At 36.5% G+C, this 24570-nt stretch overlaps 1 protein-coding gene across 4 annotated transcripts in view; it reads left to right on the forward strand.

The window, feature by feature from the left end:
- The window catches only part of LOC121327958 (dehydrogenase/reductase SDR family member on chromosome X-like), a 55964-nt gene extending 49011 nt beyond the window's left edge, over window positions 1-6953 (forward strand). For 3 of the 4 annotated variants that reach the window (XM_041272342.1, XM_041272343.1, XM_041272344.1), the window contains one exon: window positions 919-6953. In XM_041272342.1, coding sequence (XP_041128276.1) covers window positions 919-1116 — 198 coding nt within the window. In that variant the 3' untranslated portion in view covers window positions 1117-6953. The remainder of the gene's footprint in view (window positions 1-918) is intronic. The other variant, XM_041272345.1, reaches the window with a different exon arrangement.
- The last annotated feature ends 17617 nt before the right edge of the window (window positions 6954-24570 follow it).

The following is a 24570-nucleotide window of genomic DNA, read 5'->3' on the forward strand; positions in this document are numbered from 1 at the left end:
GATTCATATCCCTCAGGTCATTAAACTCCAGTGTGCAATTGTTGCAGTTTAATATTTTTCAGATTTTCATTTTCTTAGGCCTGAGGCTATGGTTAATGATTTATCTTTGTAAGCAGTCTGAATCTGATAGTGTGAGCTCAACCTATAATTGTAAAAGTAGTGGTCTCTTAGAATTTCTGCCTTTTTAAAAGAAAAAAATAAATAAATATCTAATTCTTGTACAGTTATTTTAATTCTGAGTAACATGCTTTGAATTTCAATCAACTAATTTTTTTTACCAATTCAGATGTCATTTTAATATTTCAAAACAGATGGAACCAGTGAAACTTAAAGGTTTCCAGTTAACATCAGCATTGAATTAGCTGAAAGCCGTTTAGAAACAGTTATAATAAAATACTAGAGGAGCAACATTCTGAGAAACTCATAACTACAAGAATGTTTTGCTATTTACTCTTTAGTGTTCATCTATGTTGTAGAACCTACGTTTGTTTTCTGTCCCCAGCTGATTGTACTGTTTGCGCCATATAAACTGCTTTGGGTAACAGTGTCTGCGTCTATATTCATCATTACATGTCAGAGAATTATTTTGCAGTTTTAATGAGAGGCAAATGATGATGCTTTAATCTTCATTTCATCTTTTAAATTCAGAAAGTGAAGCTGTGTTTTTTCACCAGAAACTACAATTGCTAAAATCAAGGAATGCATCAACTGATTTGAGCTAAGAATGTTCATTGTAGTCTTAGATGTCCAATTTCATAATGATCAGGTTCAGCCTCGTGGCTATCATCTCAAACCTCACCTTGCCCTAAATAAAACACAGAAAGCAAGTAAAGTATTCAGCAAACAGCCTATAGCTATTAATGTACTGTTTCTTTTTTTGTTGTTGTGTTTGTTTCCTTGGTCTTCTTTTCTTGACAGACCCCAGAGGAGGGAGCCTCGACTTCAATATATGCAGCAGCTGCACCAGAGCTAGAGGGAGTTGGCGGCTGTTATCTCTACAATGGTCAAAGGACAAAGTCTGCAGATGCCTCGTACGATGAGGAACTTCAAAGCCGACTCTGGACTCTGAGCTGCAGCCTTGTTGGGATTCAGGAGCAGCACCACAAGGCTTACTGAGTAGTCCAGTTCAATCATTCCAAATGGAAGCTGACATTAAAAGTGCTTTTAATTGGTGTTCCTCCTGCTGTTGATTGTCCACGAGGGGCTGCCCTTTCTGCTTTTGTGCATAGACAAGACAATCTTATATTACTGTTGTCAGAACAAATAAACATATCAAAACATACTAGCTGGTGTTGAAAAAAATACATGTTAATCCATCGAAAGCCACTGCTTGGATAAGCATCGATCGAACCTTGCCATCACGTGCAATATTATAATATGAATTCTGCTTACAACCTGCCTCTGTTTTAGCACAGGTTTACATGGAATAAATTACCAAGTGATGGCAGGGTCCTCAGAAACAACTAGAAACTCCTGGATCTCATAAATAGCTACATCTATCATGGTAGCATTTTACAAAATACTTTCATATGAAGTAAATCTCTATATAGGTACAGTGTTATTCTTCCTCTTTGGCTTCTGAGTTTCAAACAACATCAATACAATGTAAAATCCTCCATTTTCTACAGTTTTGTATAGATTCATGATAGTTATCGGTTGCTGGGGTAACCATATGAAACATACCGGATAGAGGCGGTTGCAGAGGCATTCAGGGTTGCTTTTGGAAGTAAATTAATAGAAAGTTGCCGTAGGCCTGCTACTGCCGGTTTTCTTGCTCTCTGCTGCACTGTGAACATCCATAGCTACAAGTTTCCCCACAGCAAGTGCCTGTCAGTTCTGTGGCCTGGGAAGGGTTAACAGGTCACTTAACTGTGCAGACAATAGACTCTGTTCTTAATATCCTGCCGTATTGTAAATGATTCACTCAGCGAGAGTGCTGTTTCTCTAGAGGTGATATTGTGATTTCAAGCTGTTTCTTTAGCATGCTCATAGTCTTCTAGCATCTGTTTTTCATTCATTGTTTTTAAACGTTGTTCCTAAATGAAGGGATCTGGTTCACACGCTGTTGTCACCTATGCATTATATACTGCAGTTTCATGAACACACTACAGTATATGATTTTGATATTTGTGCATATCATTTCCTAGATCACCTTAAATTGTAAAGAAATCAAGCATTACAGCAAATACAGTGCTTGCTAAGGGTGACATTATTTTGTAGAAGGGTTATAATAAGAGTATACTTTTCTAATCAAGGAAACTTTGAAATATGCTCCAGAACTGCATCATAGTTCTATTGGCATTTCATTTTAGCACCAGTTTCATGTACTAATACCTTTAAACAGGCGTGTTCATTTATATTGAGAATGAATGGTAGTGCATACAAAGGGTAGTAACTGTATCAAAACGCCACTCTGTTTTCTAATGTACAGCACTGTAATAATATTTGCTTTGCGAATCTAGCTGTTAAAATAAGAAGGGGAATAGCTATGGGCGCTATAAGCCAGGAGCCACTAACGTGGTAAAAAGTAAAATGTCAGACAACATGCTTTAAATATTTTGACAAGCACTGTGATATTTTCCTGTGTACTTCATTAATAATGCATGCAGATATGGGGCTTGGCATCCATAACATTAGCTCAAAGCACTGGCAAAATAGACAGCTTTCTTCAAATTACTAAAAATAATAATAATATAGTAATACATTCCAACCGAGTGATACACCATTAAACTTTTAACTGGTGCTGAAGTTAACTCGGCTAACTTGTGACTTTATTTAATCTTTTGATATATTTTTTCCAGAATAATATTTTTTTTCGGTACGTTTTTTTTTTTTTTTTTCTGTAAAAGGTAAAGTTAGGACATTACGACTTACTTACTAAAATATACTGCTTTGACAGACCTGGAGAGAATCACTTTGTCTGTTTTCATTATAATACCTATGTGAAACATTTTTGCTGTGAAAAGCAACATGTAGGCTTGGTAGTCTTTTTTTTATATATATTTTTTTTTATTTAAACTCTGTTTGTCCACCGTGAAGTTATTATGTTGATATAGCACATGGGAACTGCTGTCACACTCTGTGCTGCAGTCACATACAGTTTGAGTGTATGAACAATAACAGATTGTGAAGGTGCACACGAGTGTTAAGTCATAACCATAGAGACAATACTGAGGGGCTTGTTTTAAAATATGTGTCCCCATCTGCTAGTAAATGCCTGTAAAACATTCATACAGTTGCTATACACAGCTCTGACCCACAGAAGTCTATACAACACTCAGTTTTATGTCCTTTTAAACCAAACAATATACATGATAAACTGTGAACCACCAGAAACATTTTCTCCAAGAAAGTTATTTTCTTCCGGCTCTATTTTCAATAAAAAACCTTTTTGGATTTGTGTTTTTACAGAGAAGCATACTTGGTGGTTTTTAATGTCTCCTATTAAGCAGTCTAAAAACACAGTACTGAAAAAACCTACAGTGGTTCATGTGTACTAAAAATACGTCTATTTATATAAATACGAATGAAATAGTAAGCACAAGGTTGACTTGCATTATAAGCATCTACTCTGTAAAATATTTGGACATTCTGGGCAGCATGACCATGTTATCTTTCTTGAAATGTTATGCCACTTTATTTTCTGTGTTATTTTTTGTTTGTTATTTTTTACTGAACTGCACTTGCCTTCATCCACATTACTTCAGGATTAATTTAATGGAGAGCCTACAGAGCACAGGTGTGTCCTTTTACATAGAGAATGTTTATCAAATGGAACCACAGGAATGGGAAATAATGATGGTCTTTAATTGGAACTTTCATTTTAATTGGCATTTATCTCAAGTAGTCATATAACACACAGGATTAATGGCTGTCAGACTTCATCAACTCTACTGTGAAATATTTAGCTGTGAAATGCTTTGGTTGGGCTGGACAAAGATAAGACCCTAATATGTAAGTAACCACACACAGAGCATTACTTTTATAGAAGGAACAGGTGTCCGTTAGTACCCCAGGCTGCCATGCTCTTGCTGGAAATTATGAAGCAGACATTTGAGCCTGACACAAAGGACACATGGGTAAACATTTTGCCGGAGGGCCACATCAATTTTGCACAGAATAAATCAGATCCGCTTTCACTTCAAGCATCTTTTCCAGCACATATTTAATTTGACTTTGTCAGTCTAAGATGTGTATCCCTAATTAAAACGGAATAATGTTTTACCTAAATGCAGACAGTAATGTACAGACTTGGACACTCAAGGACATTGCTGTATTTTTGGGCTAAGATCCAGGACGCTTTGCAAAATGTAGTAAATGTTCTGTCTACTCCAAAATACCATGCCTTTGGATTGGGTACATTCATTGTTAGCAAAATTACACTTCTGCAGGATGTAGTCTGTGCTTCTGTCACACTTCCAATTACTCAAGTGATGAAACGAGTTAAGGACATCCTTCAGCACAAGTTATTGCCCTTGTCAGAATCTCAAATACATACTGTATGTAGTCCCCATGTCTGTCAGTCTGTATGTACATACATTAATCCTTAAAGAACATGTTTATTAATGCTGATTTCTTTGCACAGCATGTTACATTTAAATCCTGCTCCTACACTACAGGTGTTGCCTCTCTTCATTGTGCAAATAGTTTTTCCCTTTGATCACAATTCTGATTTCCACATAAATTTATAGTGATATTTACATTGCGTTTACCTGAATTAAACATTCATTTAAAACATGACATCTTAAGGAGTCGGAATGTCTTGGAGAGCAGGTAGGTTTGAAGTTTATTTTTTTACCTTTATCAAATCTTGTTTTTTAATCAGTATTCTCAGTTGTATCTGTATATCTTTCTGTAGAAAGCCAGTTATTCTTACAGTTTAATCAACGAGTAGATTATATCAAATGCATTCATGATTTTAAGTGAGGACCAAAGTGAGGTACTGTGTGTATTAACCTTTTCAGATGAGTATGTGATAGGCATACTCAAAGTGGTGTGTGCTATTGTGATGAGAAAAATGATCATGAAAGGTCAGTGTCGGTTCATTGCTGTTCTGTTGCCACTTAAACGTCCTTCTCAAGAAACAGAACTGTGTTTTTGTACACAAAAGGCTATTAACCCTTTCAAAGGTGTGTGTTGTATTATTGTGATTGTCAGTATTTTCTTTTTAATGAAAAGTCAAAGACATGATTCAGGTAAATTCTGATCCATATTATTTTCTGACTATATTCATCTTTTAATATTCCTTAAATAAAACTTCATAGCAATAGATATAGTATAGATTTGTATATCACAAATTTTGACAGCAAATCGCTACACTGATCCAGGTATTTACTGTAACTTCTTGTGTGGATGTCTACGTGTGTAACAATAACTGTCGTCCATAGTGAATTTGAATATAATAGTCAGCCACATCTTTAATGAAGAAGTCATGCAAAGTTCCATTTCTGAGATGCTGGCAGACTGCTTTCTAATACGTTGTACCTACAAGCTTTTGTAAACATAGTGGAGTTGTCACAGTGATTCTGTCTTTGTTAAACCATGGTATTCATGGTATTTAAAATGTTTGTCACACCTAAATTCTGATCCATATTATTTTCTGACTATTTCATCTTTTAATATTCCTTAAATAAAACTTCATAGTAACCACTTTTTATCAATACGTTGGCATTTATGGGAACCTGAAGTTGGCACCTTATATGGTCTGTAAACTGCAGTTGTTGTAACTGAAACAAGTAGATGCATTAGTTACTGCACACGGGTATGTAAAGATATTGTAAGATATTGCTTCTGCAGATTCCCTTTAGGACAAAAAAGGGATTAATCTAAAAGCAGTGTGCACAACACCTGTGCAACATTTGATTTTTCACAATTCATATTTATTCAAAAATTATGGTAAATGGAAGTTAAATGTAGACCTGTAAGGGGCGGGACATCAAGCAAGCAAGAAAATAACACTCTTAAAAGTACCAGGAAGTAAAGGGTTAAAGTCCTGGGAATTCTAGGGTTACCTGCAACCCCAGAACAGCCTGCAACAATGTGTGCCATGTGTGCTATTTCAATGTCTGTATATCTATGTAACTATATGATATGTATGTACTATAGATACACTGCCTGGCTACTTTATTAGAACCTATATACCCGATTGGATTTGGCTTAGCTTAAGTTTACTTAGGCATCTATGAGGATCAAGTCCCCCCAAAAATGTTGCATTTGTACCCTAATGGCGATGGCTACTTTCAAGATGGTAATGCACCCATAGAAATGTGCCAGTATTGTGTGCTAATGGTTTGGAGCATTATAGAGACTTCAGGCATCCTCCATGGCCACTGCAATCCCTGGATCTCAATGTATTTGAGCATGTTTTGGGTGGCCTTGAATTACACATTCATTATCAAGATCATCTGTCTACTCTGCACCTATTGCGTGAAACATAACTGAATGGATTCGAGACACCTTCCAGCACTGTGATCAGGACATATGGTGGCCCAGCACTGAACTAGGTAAAGGTCCTAATAATGTGGACAGTCAGTGCAAATATACAATGTATATGTATAGATTTGTATATCACAAATTTTGACAGCAAATCGCTACACTGATCCAGGTATTTACTGTAACTTCTTGTGTGGATGTCTACGTGTGTAACAATAACTGTCGTCCATAGTGAATTTGAATATAATAGTCAGCCACATCTTTAATGAAGAAGTCATGCAAAGTTCCATTTCCGAGATGCTGGCAGACTGCTTTCTAATACGTTGTACCTACAAGCTTTTGTAAACATAGTGGAGTTGTCACAGTGATTCTGTCTTTGTTAAACCAAAATAAGTCTTTTATTCATGGTTTTTAAAATGTTTGTCACACCAAAATGTTGTAACTTATCAACTTATGATTGTTGTATTTGTGTAAGATTTTGAGGCGTAATATACATGTGCAGTCAAACTCGAAAAATTAAGTATATTAATAAACCTCTTTTTTTTGTAAAACAGGTGTGTGTGTTACCATGGTTACTTGCTGCCTTTGAAAAACGTTAGTGTCCGTTTCACCCCTTTCCCAATAAGTTGTGTACTTTTTATAACAATGCACCCTGCAGCAGGATTCACTACACTGGAGTAGAGTCCTGCAGCATTATTTCAGTATCTTTACATTCTACAACTTCTCTCATGTGTTTGTAGCCTTAAGGATAGTAGCTCTTATCTTGGATTTATATTCAGTGTCTCGGCACTCTTAAAGGAGCTTTATCCAAAGATTTTAAATGCATTTTCTTACCTCTTATTCTCATGAGCAATCGCTCCAACACCCCTATTTACTGTTCCTTTATCTTTCTATGCTGCTGAGTGTTTCTTATAAAAATGACTCAAATACTGTTTTTATTTATTTATGAGTCTGTGTTAAGGTGCTTTCAGTTGAATGCAGGAGCTGGTACTCAGTTCTAGTTGTCTGTTATATGTAACCAGATGAGCAAAAGCATATTTAGAAAAGTAAGAGCCAACCCCACCAAGTGAACTGCTTCCTTATGTTTTTTTGATGGTGCTGGTGCTTACTAATATAAAGACACTTCAGCAGATTTCATCTACATTACAGCTGTCTATAGCAGGCAGTTAGAAGTGAATTAGCTCATTGTGCAGAAACATTCCAAAGAGTATAATTATTATATATTTTTGATGGCTCTTCATATAAACTGGACAAGACCAACTGTACAAACAGCAATGCAGTTCCAGGCGATTTGCTTCTTCCTGAGGATAGGCTTGATATAAAGCCTTGGTAATTCACTGTGGCGATGTGTCACTGAAGATTACCAGAGCTGGAAATCCCAGGTTAATTGTTGTTGTAGCAAGATTGTAAAATCTGTTACTATACTTGCCTCATAAGCCCATATTTTTGCATGTTTTGGAGGAAATTATGGTGGCTTGATTTTCAGCTCTGACATACATGCTCCAAGTTGTCCTTAACCAAAAGTCATATTTTTTCATGCCATTTGTGCAATATATATAGACCACTTGAGAACCTGCTGCAAGGTTATTCTAATGTTCAAATGGGAAACAACAAGAAAATGAGAATGCAAAGACATTATATAATCCAGTATTATAAATGTAAAAAAAATGCCCAGACTTAGATTCTCACCCTTTCACTCTGCATTATTATTAGCACACATTTGTTTTCTGTGATAAATTTGTTTTCAAATATATTTTATAATATAGATATATATATATATATATATATATATATATATATATATATATATATATATATATATATATATACACACATACACAATTCCACTTCTAAATCAAATAAGCAACAGCTTCTTAAGATGATTTATGAGCCCCTAAATAAAATGTCAGAGATGTTTATCTCTGGTAACTTTGTTGAGTCGATTTTTTCATTTTTGGGAAAAAAAAAAAAAAAAAGTACCTTGCGATTGTATAAAACGTATATTGCGACTATAAAATTGTCAAAAGAAAAAAAAAATACTCACATAGAATAGTACTTGAATTATGGGCCAGTTATAAATATAAAACAGTGTCACACTGAGTGAAGATGCTTTTCACAGCTTCAGTTTTCCAGGTTTATAAATTCCCTTGCCTTAGATTATGATTCAGGTAAAATGAAAACAGTGCCATCATTTGTTCTGCTGCAATAGAGTAAAACATACTGTTGTGTGAAATTTAATTACTTTAAATTTAAAAGGAAGTTGATGTGGAAGTAAATAAGACAATTACTTCACAGAGTAATTTTAAAAGGTCCTTTATTATTTCACACACACACACGCAGTTACATACACAGATGCTATACTGCGAATAACGATATCCCTAACGGGACACAACCCAACAAGGTTACATACAAAGATTATATTAATCACAGATCAATACAATCCATGAGACGCAACTGAACTAATTCTTACCCTTCCAAGCGGATCGGGAGAGCCCTTCGACCCTGGTAAGAGAAAGCAGCTGTCTCCAAGAAATTACCGAGCAGGACTGCGCGCTAATCCTCACGGCTGACTCTCATCAGAGCAGAGGAGAACCCCGTCCTTTATAACTTACCAAGTTAGGCTTTTGCATGCGAGAGAGTAATTGGCCAGATCACTCCCTCGAGGCTCGGCCCTCTGAATAAACCATCCCTTTCCCTAGAACATTCTAACAAAAACAAGTTATATAAGATACTGGGTTATTATAGGGCAAGGGCACAGATGAACTCGAACGCATTTCTAGAACTTTCTAGAACACACTTTTTTTTTTTTTATTACACATACCAAGGGTGATTAGTGTGTTGAAGCAGAGGTCAGACCTCCAGAAAATTATAAGACATTTCTTATGAGTTGGAGTTACTTTGAAGCTCTCTCTAAAACAGGAGGCAGGAGAGACGGAAATGAAACATCACAAAGCCCTTTTTATAATGTATTTTTTTTCAATTTGGGATTCAATTGAAAGGGTAGGGCAGGTCAAGGTTTTGAACAATGTGTATTTCTGAAAAAAACATAATAGGGACATGAAAAGCAAAAAACAAGGTAAAAAACAAAATGTGCTTGCTTGAGAGATATTCTGGTAACGAGAACAGGGGTGGCTGCAAAGTCATTTAAATAAGGGCTTCATTCAAATCTGTGAAGGATTGGGGGATTAGATGTATCAAGCTGATAAGTGGTCTTGAAGTAATATGATTAACAGAGAGGAAAAGTTAATATCAAAGGGTTTCTTGGGTGGCAGGACCATTTCAGATCCTTCAACCTTAGTTTGAGGTTGTATGAGGCTCCAGCTGCTCCCCCCCCCCCCCCACCTATTTGCTGGAGCATGGGGATGGGGAAATCCCATCAGCACACAAAACTGAAATTGATCTTTCTTTCCAACCCAACATGGCAATAATTGGTTTACCAGCACTATTGACGTGTAAGCAGTAGCAGTTGTAGCATTGTGAAACAGCACATTAGAAAAACAGTAGGGATACCAAGCTCACTTCAAAATACCTGTTAATCTTTGATACAGTAAACCAACATTGAACGCTTCTGTGTACATTTACATTAACCAGTTTACACCAATTAATTATCTGTACTAGGGCCTATACTGCTTCACATGTAAACCTGTACACACATCTATAGCACTGTGACATTATAATTGTATAATAATTACAATAAGTGGCATTCAATGCATTTAGGTGCTATTTGTGCAAATAATATATTACGACAAAATAGTAATAAGAGGCAACAAACAAAATCTCTGAATCTGCCTTGCTCATTTCCTTGACTGGAATGTCTTCCTTGCAATTTCTACATTCATGCCCGCTGCAGACATTATACAAGCAATTGCGAATATCTATATTCTCGATTCTCAACTCTGCAACTGACACGCATCGTACTACATCAAGTCTGTTTGAATTGTTAGGCGTACATGCACAGTTAAGTTGGTTGGCAGCTACGGTATATCAGATACTATATGTGCAGTCAGATAGGCTTGTTTAAATTTACGAAAGGGAAAAATGTTACTAATGAAGTAGGCTACTTCATTAGATATGGTTTGTGATGGTTCGGGCTTGGGGAGGCTAAGCTAGGCTAGGCTTTTATATGTGCATAACATTGAATAACATTAAATAGGCCATATACTGGAAAAGAAATCTGAAATGACAAATATTAGAAATAAGAGAGGACAGTTAAGAACCAAAATTAACATATACGCCTTCCACAGTTCAAGGGATATCTGATGGGATACAGTATAAACATGCTTGCTGCAAAGGATGGTTCATTTTCTAAGCTTAGATAAGGAAGCACAATAATTCCCACCGGTCCTTGTATTAAATGGATGGTGAGATGTTGTAATTTATAATTCATACACAGCATTTTTTGGGATGGGCTACAATATAGATATATTATAGTAGAAAAGATTAAGTAAGCAGATGCTTGTAAACTAATACAATTACACTGCCTGGTCACTCTGCACTCTAACAGTTATAAGCTGGGTAAGAATATTTAGTCATGGATAACTGTAATGTTTTAAACCAAGCTAAATGATTAATACAAATGTATTGTATTATGTAGGACACAATTTGCTTTATGCTCTTAAAATAAGGAAATATATACTGTATATAAGCGGGTCCTTATTAGTCGCAGTACTGAAGTACTACCCTTTCTTTAATCACAAACACACCCAAGATAATGTAACACTTTTCTTAAAACCAAATGTTTTCTAAAATAAGGACTGAAACAATAATGCCAAATGCAATTAATATAACCGATGAATCTGTATCTCAGGGTATAAAGGTTCCCCCTGCAACAGCCTGCAGATTAATTTCAGCAAAAACATATGAAAATACACTCATTTAAAATTACCCTAGTTCATCTTTTATGTCCTTTAGAATTTACAACCCCCTGGAGCAGAAATCACGTTCAATTATTCTCATAAAATATGAGTATATATACACATTAGTTTTACTCCCTACAGGCGGTTTTTAATAATTAATTAATTAATTAATTAATGCCAGGATACGTGGGCTATAAATTGTATGTAAAGTTTATTTTTATTTTTATAAGGTCAGGAACTGTCCATTTGTTTTGTTTTTGAGAAGCTTGAAAACTGCTGTGAGGCAAACGTGTTGGAGCAGTGCCTGGTCTGTGTGTGTGTGTGATGCACTGATGGAGCCAAAACCCTTCAGGAGGTTGAAAACCTTGCTTGGGGAGCGTGTGGCTGCTGTACCTGGAGTATCTCAGATCTAATATGGTAACAAAGTGAATACTGGATGGTTTTCTCAAACTAGAGTGCAGTCTTCATAGAAGTTAATATTAATTAGAATAGACCAGGCAATATTAGTAAACTTTATAACAAACATACAGGATATATTTTTACACAAAACCTGAACCAGACATCACTGTCTCTAAAGGTCTGACATTTTTAAAAGGCTTTAAAATATTTTTCACCTGGTTTTTACATTGATGTTGAACATGACAGTGTGCTTCTGAACAGTACTGTGGTAGTAGAATATTTAAGAACTGCACGATGGCACATCACCAATTTGACCTCCTTTATGATCTTTTAGAGATGTCTTCTTTGTGTCTTGTCTCTGCTACGGTACTTTGGCAGATGGCCATTTGGTGAGCTGAATTGTGGTACATTTTTAATCTCATGTCAAGGGTAACCATTGACTTTATCACCCAGTCTAAATCATCTTGGCTTTTTAAGACCACCTCCTCATAAAGACTGTCTTCCATAGTGCACTTTGCATAAAAGCAATATGTAAAATATAAATCAAATTGAATAGCAGACATTTTATCTATAAAAAAAAAACATGGTTTATTATCATATTCCTCATTTCATTAACTATCATTCTATTTCAGCTGCAAAATTATCTTCACACATAGTACTTCTTGCATTACTTAGATTATCCCATAAATCATACCTGTAATGCAACACATTTTAATGCCTAGGATCAATGGGTATAAGGCATTTGGATTGGGAAGAGTCTCAGGGTCTTACTGCCTTTTTTTAAATAATAAGTCAGGAGGTTAAGGACCTCCTCAGTTGTGTCTTGCTAGTTCTATAAAGTAATTGCTTTATACTGTAAACATATCCCTCAGTAGCTGACTGTAAAGCATGTGACTGGCTGCCTGGAATGCAGATTTACTTAAATGAGCTTTTGTCAGCTTCAATCTGTGCATTATGTACAGTAAGGCTGTACATTACGGCTAAGCAATGTGCTATCTTACTTGTCAGAAGGGAGCTACCCCTTCCGGAAGTTTCTGTTTTGAGTGTTCTGTTGATTTTCATTGATAGTAATGTGCTTTTCTATGTAGATTTCTTTATGATTGTTGTTTAGAACAGATAACACGCCACACTAGCTTATTTAAATCTGCACTGTTTAAATCTAACACAATTCTATTTTGCATGGAGCCTTGTGACTTTTCTGAAAAAAATCCTGGCCAACTTTTACATAATAAAATATCTACTTTGATATTCATATTTTGTATAGGAAAACGGAGGCCCATTTTAATAAATTTTATCTGGGAAAAGCATTTTAGGAAAATATAAATTCATGGAAAAAGCAGAGCATACCTCTTATGTTTATTTCATATATTTATGGTTTTCCAAAAGTCTTGTCCCAGCTAAATAAATGAATATGTTTGAAGGCATGTCTTAGAAGGTACAGTGTCTCTAAGAAGATATATGCTCATTTTAAACAGTGGAAGCATAACATACAGTAAGAGGAGAGTGTCTGCTTCAGAACCCAGTTTCCCACCACCTTGAAATGAGCACTTAAAATGCCTGACCTTGAGTAACTGACCCCCTGCAATACAAAGCATGAGGAGAACAGAAACTGGTCACGTTGCCTACTAACAACTTGCCTTGGTTGGCTAATTTAAAAACGACAATTTACAGGCTAGGAAGTCTGCACTGGCTCTTGTCATTCCTGATGGACTGAGAAATAATACCAGCTGACAGGTAAAACATGGCAGAAATGGAAAATCACAAGCAAAATAGTGATATAATATAAAGGGCTACCAGTGCAGCAGGGAAGGGTGCAATGATGCTTAAGATCAGACTCACATTACTTCCAAGTTGCTGCGGCGCACAGATAAGACTTGATCCAGCTTTGACTTGACTTGCTAATCACAACATGACAGGCACATCCTGATCAAAATGGCTATGACATCCCTGAGGCTTTCAACCTTTGCTGCAGCATAAACATTTTGCTGTATCAGATACTTGCTGAAAGTATTTAGTAACTTCAGATTATACTAGCGTTTAGTGGTAAGTGGAAAATCCAAGTTTACTTTGGTTTAAAACTGAGTGATCTAGTTCCAAAAGAGGAAGCAGAGAGATTGCAGAATGGTACCACAGATCAATATCAAACCAAACAATATCAGAATAAGAAAGTCCTCAAAATGCCCCATACCATAGACACTTATCAGGATTTGAAAATAAATCTAGCATAGTGATATGGTTTCATTTTACAAAATGCACTTTTTTCATCACTACATACTTTGTGACACCCCGCTCATCTTATGTTACTGATGACATAGAAGCTGCCCATTGCACGCAGCTCATTTTACAAATCTACTGGCTCTGGTACTACAATGGGAATGCATAATATATGCAGCAAGATATTATGAGATCAAAAAGCAATGATGTATGTACTGAGCCATTGGTAAAATGGTAACACAGAAGTACTATAATATTTGTGTATGTTTCCATTGATATTGGTATGAGTAGCATTGTGCTATCATATTTTCTTCCCCATCCATTGTGTTGCCATTGTTGGCAATGCTTTGGTCTGTTAATTGTTTTACAAGAGTTTCTCCAGGATAATACACTGATTTTATAATTGTAACTGAGAGTTTTCATTATTACTGCAAACGTTTTAATTGAGCTGGAATAACTACTGTTGTTATTTCAAATAATAAACTAGTAAATAAATTCTGACTTGGTACTACATATAGTAAAAGCTTTCCCATTGTCCATGTGGAAGACAGACTTGGGGCTATAGTATGGTCTGTGCTGAAGAACTCCTTGTTTTTCAAAACCTGGCAGAGACAGATCATAATAACTATATCTGGTTCATCTGCCAACCGACTCCCTCCTATAAAAGTCAGAACCTCTGTACAAGCAGTCAGGATTGTTTGGTATCGTAATTATTAGAATATAACATGCCCCCTTTTTTGGGTGAATTTCTGCATGTTATAACAACTTGCACAGTATATGCAACTTACACATTATACTCAGGTTGTATTATTCCATATACAATTGTGTTTTTCAGTTTAACAGATGCCATGAGCATACAGTACATTATGTTTGTTTATTATCTACAATCATTAAGGAGATCCATGGTAGGGTCAATTTAGTTCTTAGATCCAGCTGGTGAAGCCAGTTCCTCTATTACATGAAATAACAGATGCACTGACTGCACAAGCACTGAATTCATACAGCGTGCTACCTAGAACAAAAACTGGGGTTCTCTAAAATCAGTGTGGATTTCCCCTGTACATATTGTCAAGGTTTAAAGCAATAATAAAATCCTGCGTACTGATTTACCCCATTACTAATGGCTTTTCAAATGTGATGACTTCCACTCTCCTCTCTCTCCATATGAACCTTTACAAACAGTTCAATATATTCAAGGTGAGTCTACTACATAATACTTAAATGTCAAATCTTTGCTTTTGAAGTCCTCATAACTCTCCCTTCTGTATCACCAGATATTGCAAACGCCCAACTGACAAAGTGTTTTTGCACAATTGTTTTGTTTTTTTTTTTTTTGCAGTCACCAACAAAAAATATTTGAATGGTCTCTAGTTAATTTTAGAACCTTAAACAGATGGTTTGCCAGGTCTGATAAATGTACTCCTCCTGCCCATGCTGTCTGGTCCTTGACTGAGCCCGGCTACAAGGGGTTGGCATTAGCAGCCCATTAACAATCAATGCAAGTAGAACTTTGAGGCTGATGAATATCGACCACTGGTTCCACAGGGGAAGCTCATTTATCAGATGATGCTGACTGATTCTGACACTAGTTTGTTCTGTGGGCAACATTTATCTTTTTTTGTGATAGAGCTTGGCTTTTCTCAAGGTGCCCAAAGGAAAAGGGAAACAAAAAAGAAGGTATTTCACCCTTCACAGAACTTTTCGACAGACTGGATGACTTATGTACCTCACAATCATTTTCCTTTCCAATCTACACCTAGATATATGATGGGTCTGCAGGTCCCGAATGGAGAATCTTCTATCAAAGGTTAATATTCATTGACCACATTCATGGGTCATTGCACATGTTGTCTGTAAGAAATATAGGTAACTTTTGAGAATTTTGAAATTTCTCAGAAATTTCAGTTTAGAGCTCAAAATCAACTCGAGACATCTAAATGTATAGTAATATATTGAACTATAACTATATATACATATATAACGGGATTGGAGACGGAGGTAATAGTAAGAATAAAAATAATAATAATCGTTAAATCGGATCACCATGTTTGTCTGTATAGCCTGTTTTGTTTGTCTGTTTATTTTGGCTACCAGTGCCGTGTCCTGTGTTTTTGTTTGTACAACCTTTTTATTTTCTGTTCTGTTTATTTATTAAATGCTGAGCGAAACCATTCGCTCAGCTCCACCAAACTCCACCTCTCTCTCTCTCTGTTTATTTCCGGGTTCCTGTTTCTGGTCTGACGTCACCCACTCCGGCCGTCTTTGTGACACAAGGGTTTGCAAGAAACTTTTAAGTGCCGCGCAATTAATAATTAATAATTAAATTAATAATTTGTAAGTTAATATGTGCTTACTTAGCTTTGCGAGAAAGACTGTATCTTCTCAGCCAGTCTGGAGGTATGTATATCAACTTGAATATTGCATTTGTAATTTATATGTGTATATATACGGAGTTTCATTGGCCCTTGTGTTATTTGTTTATCAGCATTTGGAGTGTAATTTTCCTTGTATTGTTTGGTGTTGTTTGTATAGGCCTTTTTACTTATTTGACTGTGAAGTGCTTTGGGATGGCTCGCCATGTAAAGCACATATAATACTAGTTTGTTCAAACTTAACCAGCTGCAGGTTCCTAAAGGTAGTGTAACAGGTAGTACGTCACGTTTGCTGCATTTATTTTATATGATAAAACATATACAGTGTATATATACACTATTCTTTCAGAAATGGGAGTTTTCACAGGGAACCACATACAGTACATACAGAAATCATGAAATCCATGACAACCGTGAGGAAAATACAGCCTTACCCATAACTACTTTTGCTGTTCTTGCGAATTCTCAAATTAAGTAAGTAAAAATCCACTAAATGGTGGGCATTATCTATAACATGGCTGATAGCCTGAGTTGCAAAAGGAAGATCAGAAAATGTAATTATATTAGCAGTACAGAATTAATGTGTCGAGTTGGAATCAATTACTAAAACTGCTATCAGGTTAACCCTACTGTTTCCGTCATGAATGACCATAGCTGCCTCCAATAATACAATGACACACACAGTAGTATTATAGTTCTGCCAAACTACCTGTGACATTCACAGAAGTCAAAAATACATTATTATTATTAAATCTATTTATTTAACCAGGTAGGACTAAATATGAACAGGTTTTAATGGACCTGTGCTCGATATTGTACTGTGATTACTGCATGTAAACAAATTACAGTATTATAAAATTTAGGATAGCATGACATGGAAATTAGATTGAAAGCTTGGAACAGTAGAATATGCAGAATTATATATCAATTGAATTTTCAGCTGGAGTCAACTAAAAAAATATATAAAGCTTTTCTTATTCGCTTCTCTGCTTTACCTAATTTTCAAGTTCCAAGAAAACAGTACTTTTTTCTTTAACTTGCTGGAGTATTTTTTTTCCCAAATGCCAAACTAAGTCAAACAGCTAATTTAAAACTGAACCCATAGGCAGGAAGGTTAGACAGTCCAGCAACAACAGAACTTTAAGAACATAAGAACATAAGAAAGTTTACAAACGAGAGGAGGCCATTCGGCCCATCTTGCTCGTTTGGTTGTTAGTAGCTTATTGATCCCAAAATCTAATCAAGCAGCTTCTTGAAGGATCCCAGGGTGTCAGCTTCAACAACATTACTGGGGAGTTGATTCCAGACCCTCACAATTCTCTGTGTAAAAAAGTGCCTCCTATTTTTTGTTCTGAATGCCCCTTTTTCTAAACTCCATTTGTGACCCCTGGTCCTTGTTTCTTTTTTCAGGCTGAAAAAGTCCCTTGGGTCAACACTGTCCATACCTTTTAGAATTTTGAATGCTTGAATTAGGTCGCCACGTAGTCTTCTTTGTTCAAGACTGAACAGATTCAATTCTTTTAGCCTGTCTGCGTATGACATGCCTTTTAAGCCCGGAATAATTCTGGTCGCTCTTCTTTGCACTCTTTCTAGAGCAGCAATATCTTTTTTATAGCGAGGTGACCAGAACTGCACACAATATTCAAGATGAGGTCTTACTAGTGCATTGTACAGTTTTAACATTACTTCCCTTGATTTAAATTCAACACTTTTCACAATGTATCCGAGCATCTTGTTAGCCTTTTTTATAGCTTCCCCACATTGTCTAGATGAAGACATTTCTAAGTCAACAAAAACTCCTAGGTCTTTTTCATAGATTCCTTCTCCAATTTCAGTATATCCCATATGATATTAATAATGTACATTTTTATTTCCTGCTTGCAGTACCTTACACTTTTCTCTATTAAATGTCATTTGCCATGTGTCTGCCCAGTTCTGAATCTTGTCTAGATCATTTTGAATGACCTTTGCTGCTGCAACAGTGTTTGGCACGCCTCCTACTTTTGTGTCGTCTGCAAATGTAACAAGTTTGCTTACTATACCAGAATCTAAATCATTAATGTTGATTAGGAATAGCAGAGGACCTAATACTGATCCCTGTGGTACACCACTGGTTACCACACTCCATTCTGAGGTTTTTCCTCTAATCAGTACTTTCTGTTTTCTACATGTTAACCACTCCCTAATCCATGTACATGTGTTTCCTTGAATCCCAACTGCGTTCAGTTTGAGTCAGTTTCAGTTCACTTTATCATACTGGAACCTTATAATGTCGTATGTGTGTGTTTCATCTCGATAAGTCACTGTTACATAACTTGGAGGACCAAAAATACATAAAGATTAAACAGCTTGAGCTGACATCTAGCGACTGGTCACCTGCTGTCTTCTGATCAAACATCCCTCATCCCCTACTTATTGTGACAGTAGCTAAACAGAACAAGAATCTGCAAACAGAAAGGCCATTTGTTTGATAGCATTCCTTTTGTAGCACTGCCACAATGCCTCCTGCATGGGGGCAACATGTTCAAAAAGAACATTTACCTGTGATTAAATACATAGAAAATAGCTTGATGTTTTTAAGTGAAGGGGATATAGTTGACAGCTAGGTATTGTATACCCCCATGTTTTGTTGTATAGGTTAGTAACTTCAAACTCTCCAAGATCTACATATTCTATAAAAAGAGAGTGTAGGTAGGACTGGCAGAGTTAACGGTCATGTAGAAGTTAAATTGAAAATAATAACTCAAATAATAATTTTAATAATTATCAGCCAGTAAAATGTAACAGTGTTGTGTTGTACTGGGGGACCTGTGTAAAACCAAATGTACTTATCATTAGCAGTCTCCAGCTACTCTATTTAATACTGTTTCATTGTATGTTTTATTTGGCATACCACCATAAATTATTCCTGCCTGCTCCTGTTTGTTTTTTGGAAATAGACACCCGCCGTTTTGTTTGAAATACTCCTGTGTCATTGCCTTCTCCTTGCGATGCAACTTCCAGCACATCGGTCGCTTAAAAATCTCCTTCATCATCTTATGTCCAGGTTGTTGTTGCAAACCGTACCATGATTACTGGTTGAAAGTATTGCTTCAGACATTTCTTGTTCAATGTTCCCACTTGATTAAATTATTTCGAGTTATTCTATTTATTTATTTTTACTCTTTGTTTTGGTAAGGGTAGTGTTGAAACGTGTTCAGATACTGTTCCTGGTATATCGTGTCCTATTAAAAAAAGAGTTCCAGAAAGCTGATTGGTCAGCACCTGGCCTATTAAGAGCATACGCACTAATTTGAACAAGATTTTTTTTTTGTTATACAGTGCTCCCCCTTTATAAGGCAATTCTTTCTAACACAGAAACTGTTATAAGGGGACATACCTATGGCTCCCGACTAAAGGGTTTCAAAGGAAGAGCACTGGTATGCTTACTTGCTTTCTGTGTCTGAATAGCTGCCACCCACAACAATGCCACCAATTTATATAAAAAAGGATGACTTGCATAATCATCCATAACTGCAAATGTCCTATGGAACCTGCACAGGTATAACAATGTGACCCAAAACTCATTTCAGACTTAAGTGAGACTGATAGTTGAACTGAGATTGTCAGATTGCAGTGAACAGGCTCACCACCAACATATCAATTGGCCTGGTGAAAAACTGATTGTTGGAAATATCAGTTTCAACAAATGAACATGCACTTTAATAATGGTGTGCCTCTAAAGGACTTTAATAAAAAGTACTACAAATATTTAGCACAACCAAGATTTGCAAATAGCATTAATGCATAGCATGCTGAATTGTTTGGCTTATACAAGGTAGGCTTAGCCAGTACATGAGTAGAAATGGATAACATTTGAATTGCTTATTATAAGGTAGACCTCTTTCACTTCAGAGCCTGGAGATGTTTGGGCAAGGAATCAACCCAGCCTTTGCAATCTGCAGAAATTGGAAGGTGTTTTACTGAACATCTGACATAACTTGGACCAAGCTGTGACCCTCACCAAATCCTTGCCCACATATCTTTATTTATGCACTAGCATAGTGACTATGGTTATATAAAGCCACACATTGCACCATAACAAAGGTATGCTGACAGTTGTATTTTAATTTTCCTTTGTTTTTTAGGCATCATAAACTATTAACTATATGAGGAAACCTAATGATAATCACATTTGTAATCCATCCCTAAGTGGCCTTACCAGAAAAGTGAATTTAGAAAGCAGTACCAGTTATTTTTCAATGCCATTTTCTTATATAACACAGACCTATTATGTTCGGTAGATGACAAACCAAGTCTACCACTCCACAGTATCCCCCTCAATAGTATCTTCCTAATTGCAGTGATTATGAATGGTTAAATAGTGTCTCATCGCCATTGTCTACACTCATGGAAATATAGTCTTTTACTGCTGATTGTGGATGTCAACAATACAGTCCATCATCACGACAGGGGAAATATTGTTTTATTTTATTAGTAAAAATAAAAACATGTATCATGAATGAAGAAAACTTATTTTTAGTCATGTTTGGTAACTATTCATGGAAACGACTGATGGTGCTGCCCAAAGTCAAGGGAGGTGGAGAAGTGTTGTCAATGGCCTATGTTCCTCAATGGCTTAACTAATCTTTTTAAAATGCCCTACACGGAAGGACAAACTCAGGGGTAGATGTACCACATACTAATACATAAGCTCAAAGCATTGTTCAATTTTAAGCAAAGCAACTACATAATTACATAATCATGCTGAAATGCCAGTGTAAAAAAATATATGTTTAGTCTTGTTTTAAGAATAGGTGTTTTAGTCACCATCACAGACTCATTATTTTAATCTTTAAAGCAGTTATATTTAGCTAATGGCCAGCCATCTCCCTCTGTTCCAAATGTTTCTTGCAAAGTTCCTGTGCTAACTGTAAAATATATTCTCTCCTCGGCAAACTCTTCGCCATGCATTCTTTGTTGATAGTTACTAGGTCCAAAACACCTGAACAAGCCACTGGCAGGAGCCAGCTTTCACAGAATACTTCCATGCCATCTGATCCAAAACATCAACTCCATATTTTGTTGAGTAGTAAAACTGCAAAGTCTTTGGTATTTTTTTTTCACTAATCCAGATGGTAATTGACTGATCAAAAAAACGCAGCTGGCAAGCAGGCACCAGCCTTTGAAAAGGCTAATTGAAAAACAATAGACTGTCAGTCATTCACTCAGGCAGAGAGTAGAGACTAATCTAATTACAGCAAAACACATTGACTGGTAAATAAAATAATAACGTTGAATACCATTCTGTATCATCAAAATACATTTGTTTTCTGTGTGGCTCTCAATGTGACTGCTCCCAGGGCTTTTAAGTATAATGTAATACATCTCCTTTATTTCTGCACTCCCAGGTTTCATGCTTTGTGAGAATATTTAATACATACGGACAGAAAGGTATATGAACGTGCAGCCCCATATGTGTTACATGAGTGGAGAAAATGACATTTTAAAACCAAAAACCGCCAAAATGACTGCCATGGGGCTTCTAGTGTTAAAACATAATCCTATCTTTCAGGAGAGCAATTCTATTAAAAGCTTAGTACTATGTTATTCAGGCATACAAAACAATCTTATTCACCCATCTAAAACTAAGTATTAGCATATTCTACTTATATAAGACATCTATTTTTCAGGCAGATAATTTGTGCTTGTTCTCTTCTTTTGAAAAGTTATTAATTCAGAGCAGGCAGGTAATGTCAAGTAGGTGAGAGTTTTCAGACAATTTCTTATTAAGGATTCAAAACTGCAAAGACTGGGTTCAGCAACACAAGTTCAGGTTGAGCTCTAAGATTGAGAAGAATTTTGTGGCAATTGACTTTGATATGTATTTCTCTCTGACAGCTGCCAATTCTCCCTCTATTCTCCCTACACTTTATACATTCTGGATTTTCAGCTACTGCCCATTCTACATGATTTTTGCACTTGAGACAAGTTGCCCTAACTATCTAGTTTCTGTCAGGAATATGGATCAGTTCTTCTGAGCTAATTCTGGTATAAGCATGATACAATCACAACCTATTTATCTCAGAGAGGCCCGCATCTTTCTAGAATATATATCTGAATCTTCTGCAGGACTGTCACAAAGACAGACGGAGTGGGTGATGTCAGACCAGAAACAGGAAATAAACAACAAGAGAGGTGGAGTTTGGTGGAGCTGAGCAAATGGTTTCGCTCAGCATTTCATTAATAAACAGAACAGCAAATAAAAAGATTATAATAAAAACACACAGGACACGGCACTCGTCGCCAAAACAAAAAGAGTGAGCACGGTGAGCAGATATTTGAACTAACGATTATTATTACAATTGTTATCTCGTCTCCAATGCCATTCTCCACTCACCGAACAAACAACCCCGAGTATATGAAAACATGTTGCTTTTATGCAGCTGTACTGAGACTCGACTGCTAATCAATCATTCAACTGGAGTCGCGGTACAACTGCAAGTGAATTAATAAAGTACAATTCCCCGTGCTCACATATTACTTTTTACTTGCACGTGAAGTGCTGTGCAATCCTCGTGCCTAAATACAAATATACATTTTAAACACTCGTGTTACACAGACCCGTTTATATCCCGTGTACCGACGACTATACACCAACATTAACACATAACACAAAATATACACAGGGGCAGGCATTTTGCCACAAGGACAGATATGAAAAGTCATGTACTTATCCATCTCAATCTGTTCACACAAGTATATCATTATAGGTACTTGTGACAAAGTGGCTGAGTGGCAACAGGTGCAGGAGTGATGCAGTGCATGAAAGAAGCAGACAGAGATAATTGTAATCTGGTTTGGATCTGTGTTAGCCGTCTAGTAATGCACAAGAAAGAAAAGACAATTGAAAGACAAATAAACAAAACACTCACGGTACTTTTTTTACATGTAACAGGGTCTCTCACAGTCCTTCTTAGTTTATTTACACAAACCAAAGTGAAGGAACAGATTACAATTCTCCGTCCCCTTTTTTATGCTGTCACACATGACCTCTTGGTAAACGAGTGCAACCGCCTCTCCAATCTGCGGCTGCCACGTCATTTCCCTTCCGGGTCAAAGCGTTATTGCAACTGAGTCTCGCCCCCTTCCTGGCTGGCTGACTTCCCTTGAACCCTGGGAAAGAACTGTCAGGCCAGCACGTCCAAGGAACTCTGTTCTAGCTGCTTAGTGCCCTCATCGGTCAGGAGGGTGATTTACAACCAAGAAACATTGTATTTCTGTCACAGTACTCCATGAGCCATTGTAATGCTCTTTACTTAATATTGGCTCTCTTTCATGTCACCAGACTGCCACACTTTAACTACAATCAGTTGGTATTTCTACTACTAAATTGGACAAAGCTCCTGTCTAAACACCTGTGCCTACTTTGTATATTTTCCACTCATTTGAAACTGGTTTGCGACTATTGCAACAGCCGCAACACTTTAGTACATCTACCCATGAGTAAAAGCACTTACTGTATTGAATTACAAAGGGGCTTTTTTTTTCCAAAAGCTGAGAGAAAAGTGATTTAGCGAGGCCTTGACTATCTTAATTAAAATGTAATTTAGTGGTTGAGTGCTTTCCTAAAGCTGTGTTAAAATGTAAAAACGCACTTCTGTAGTGCAGAGTGACATGATATTCAGACATTGATTTGTGCACTAAGATCAGTCATCAGCATCAAATACACCTGTCAGCAGCATACACCTGTCAGCAGCATTAAATAAACTGCCCTCTGGTTGTGGAGACTGAATTGCAGCATCAACAGAGAACAACATATTGAAGGCAAGTTAGTATTATGCATTGTCCAGACACTTAGTTCTTAGTGCTGATTGTTTCAGTAATAATACAGTGTACCACTCAAAATGAACCATATTCAATAAACATTATAGTTTTCTCATTCACTTAAGAATTCCTGGTTTGTGCAATTATGAGAGAATTAAATAATTATGTGGGGCACATCGATTGGAAGGGAGTTTAGTCTCTGTGTCTCCTGTGAGTCAAATGATTACTGGCATTGCGTCTGCTTAGGACTCAAGAGTAAACATTCCAAACACAGATTGCGCATGCAGTCATTCACATCACGCCTCAGCACATCTATCCCAGGAGCAACCTCTTCCCATCTTGAGTGTATCCAGATTACATCTTCCTGTATTAGACTGAAGCTCAACTACTTAACCTATTCTAAGCCGGGGATGAACATAATAAAGTCAGTGACTGCAGTTGTGAGCTTGTCGCCAGCCTGCCCATAACAACACTGTATTTTATCTCAATCA

The sequence above is a fragment of the Polyodon spathula genome, chromosome 15, assembly GCF_017654505.1.
Source record: "Polyodon spathula isolate WHYD16114869_AA chromosome 15, ASM1765450v1, whole genome shotgun sequence".
In the NCBI taxonomy this organism is placed as follows: domain Eukaryota; kingdom Metazoa; phylum Chordata; class Actinopteri; order Acipenseriformes; family Polyodontidae; genus Polyodon; species Polyodon spathula.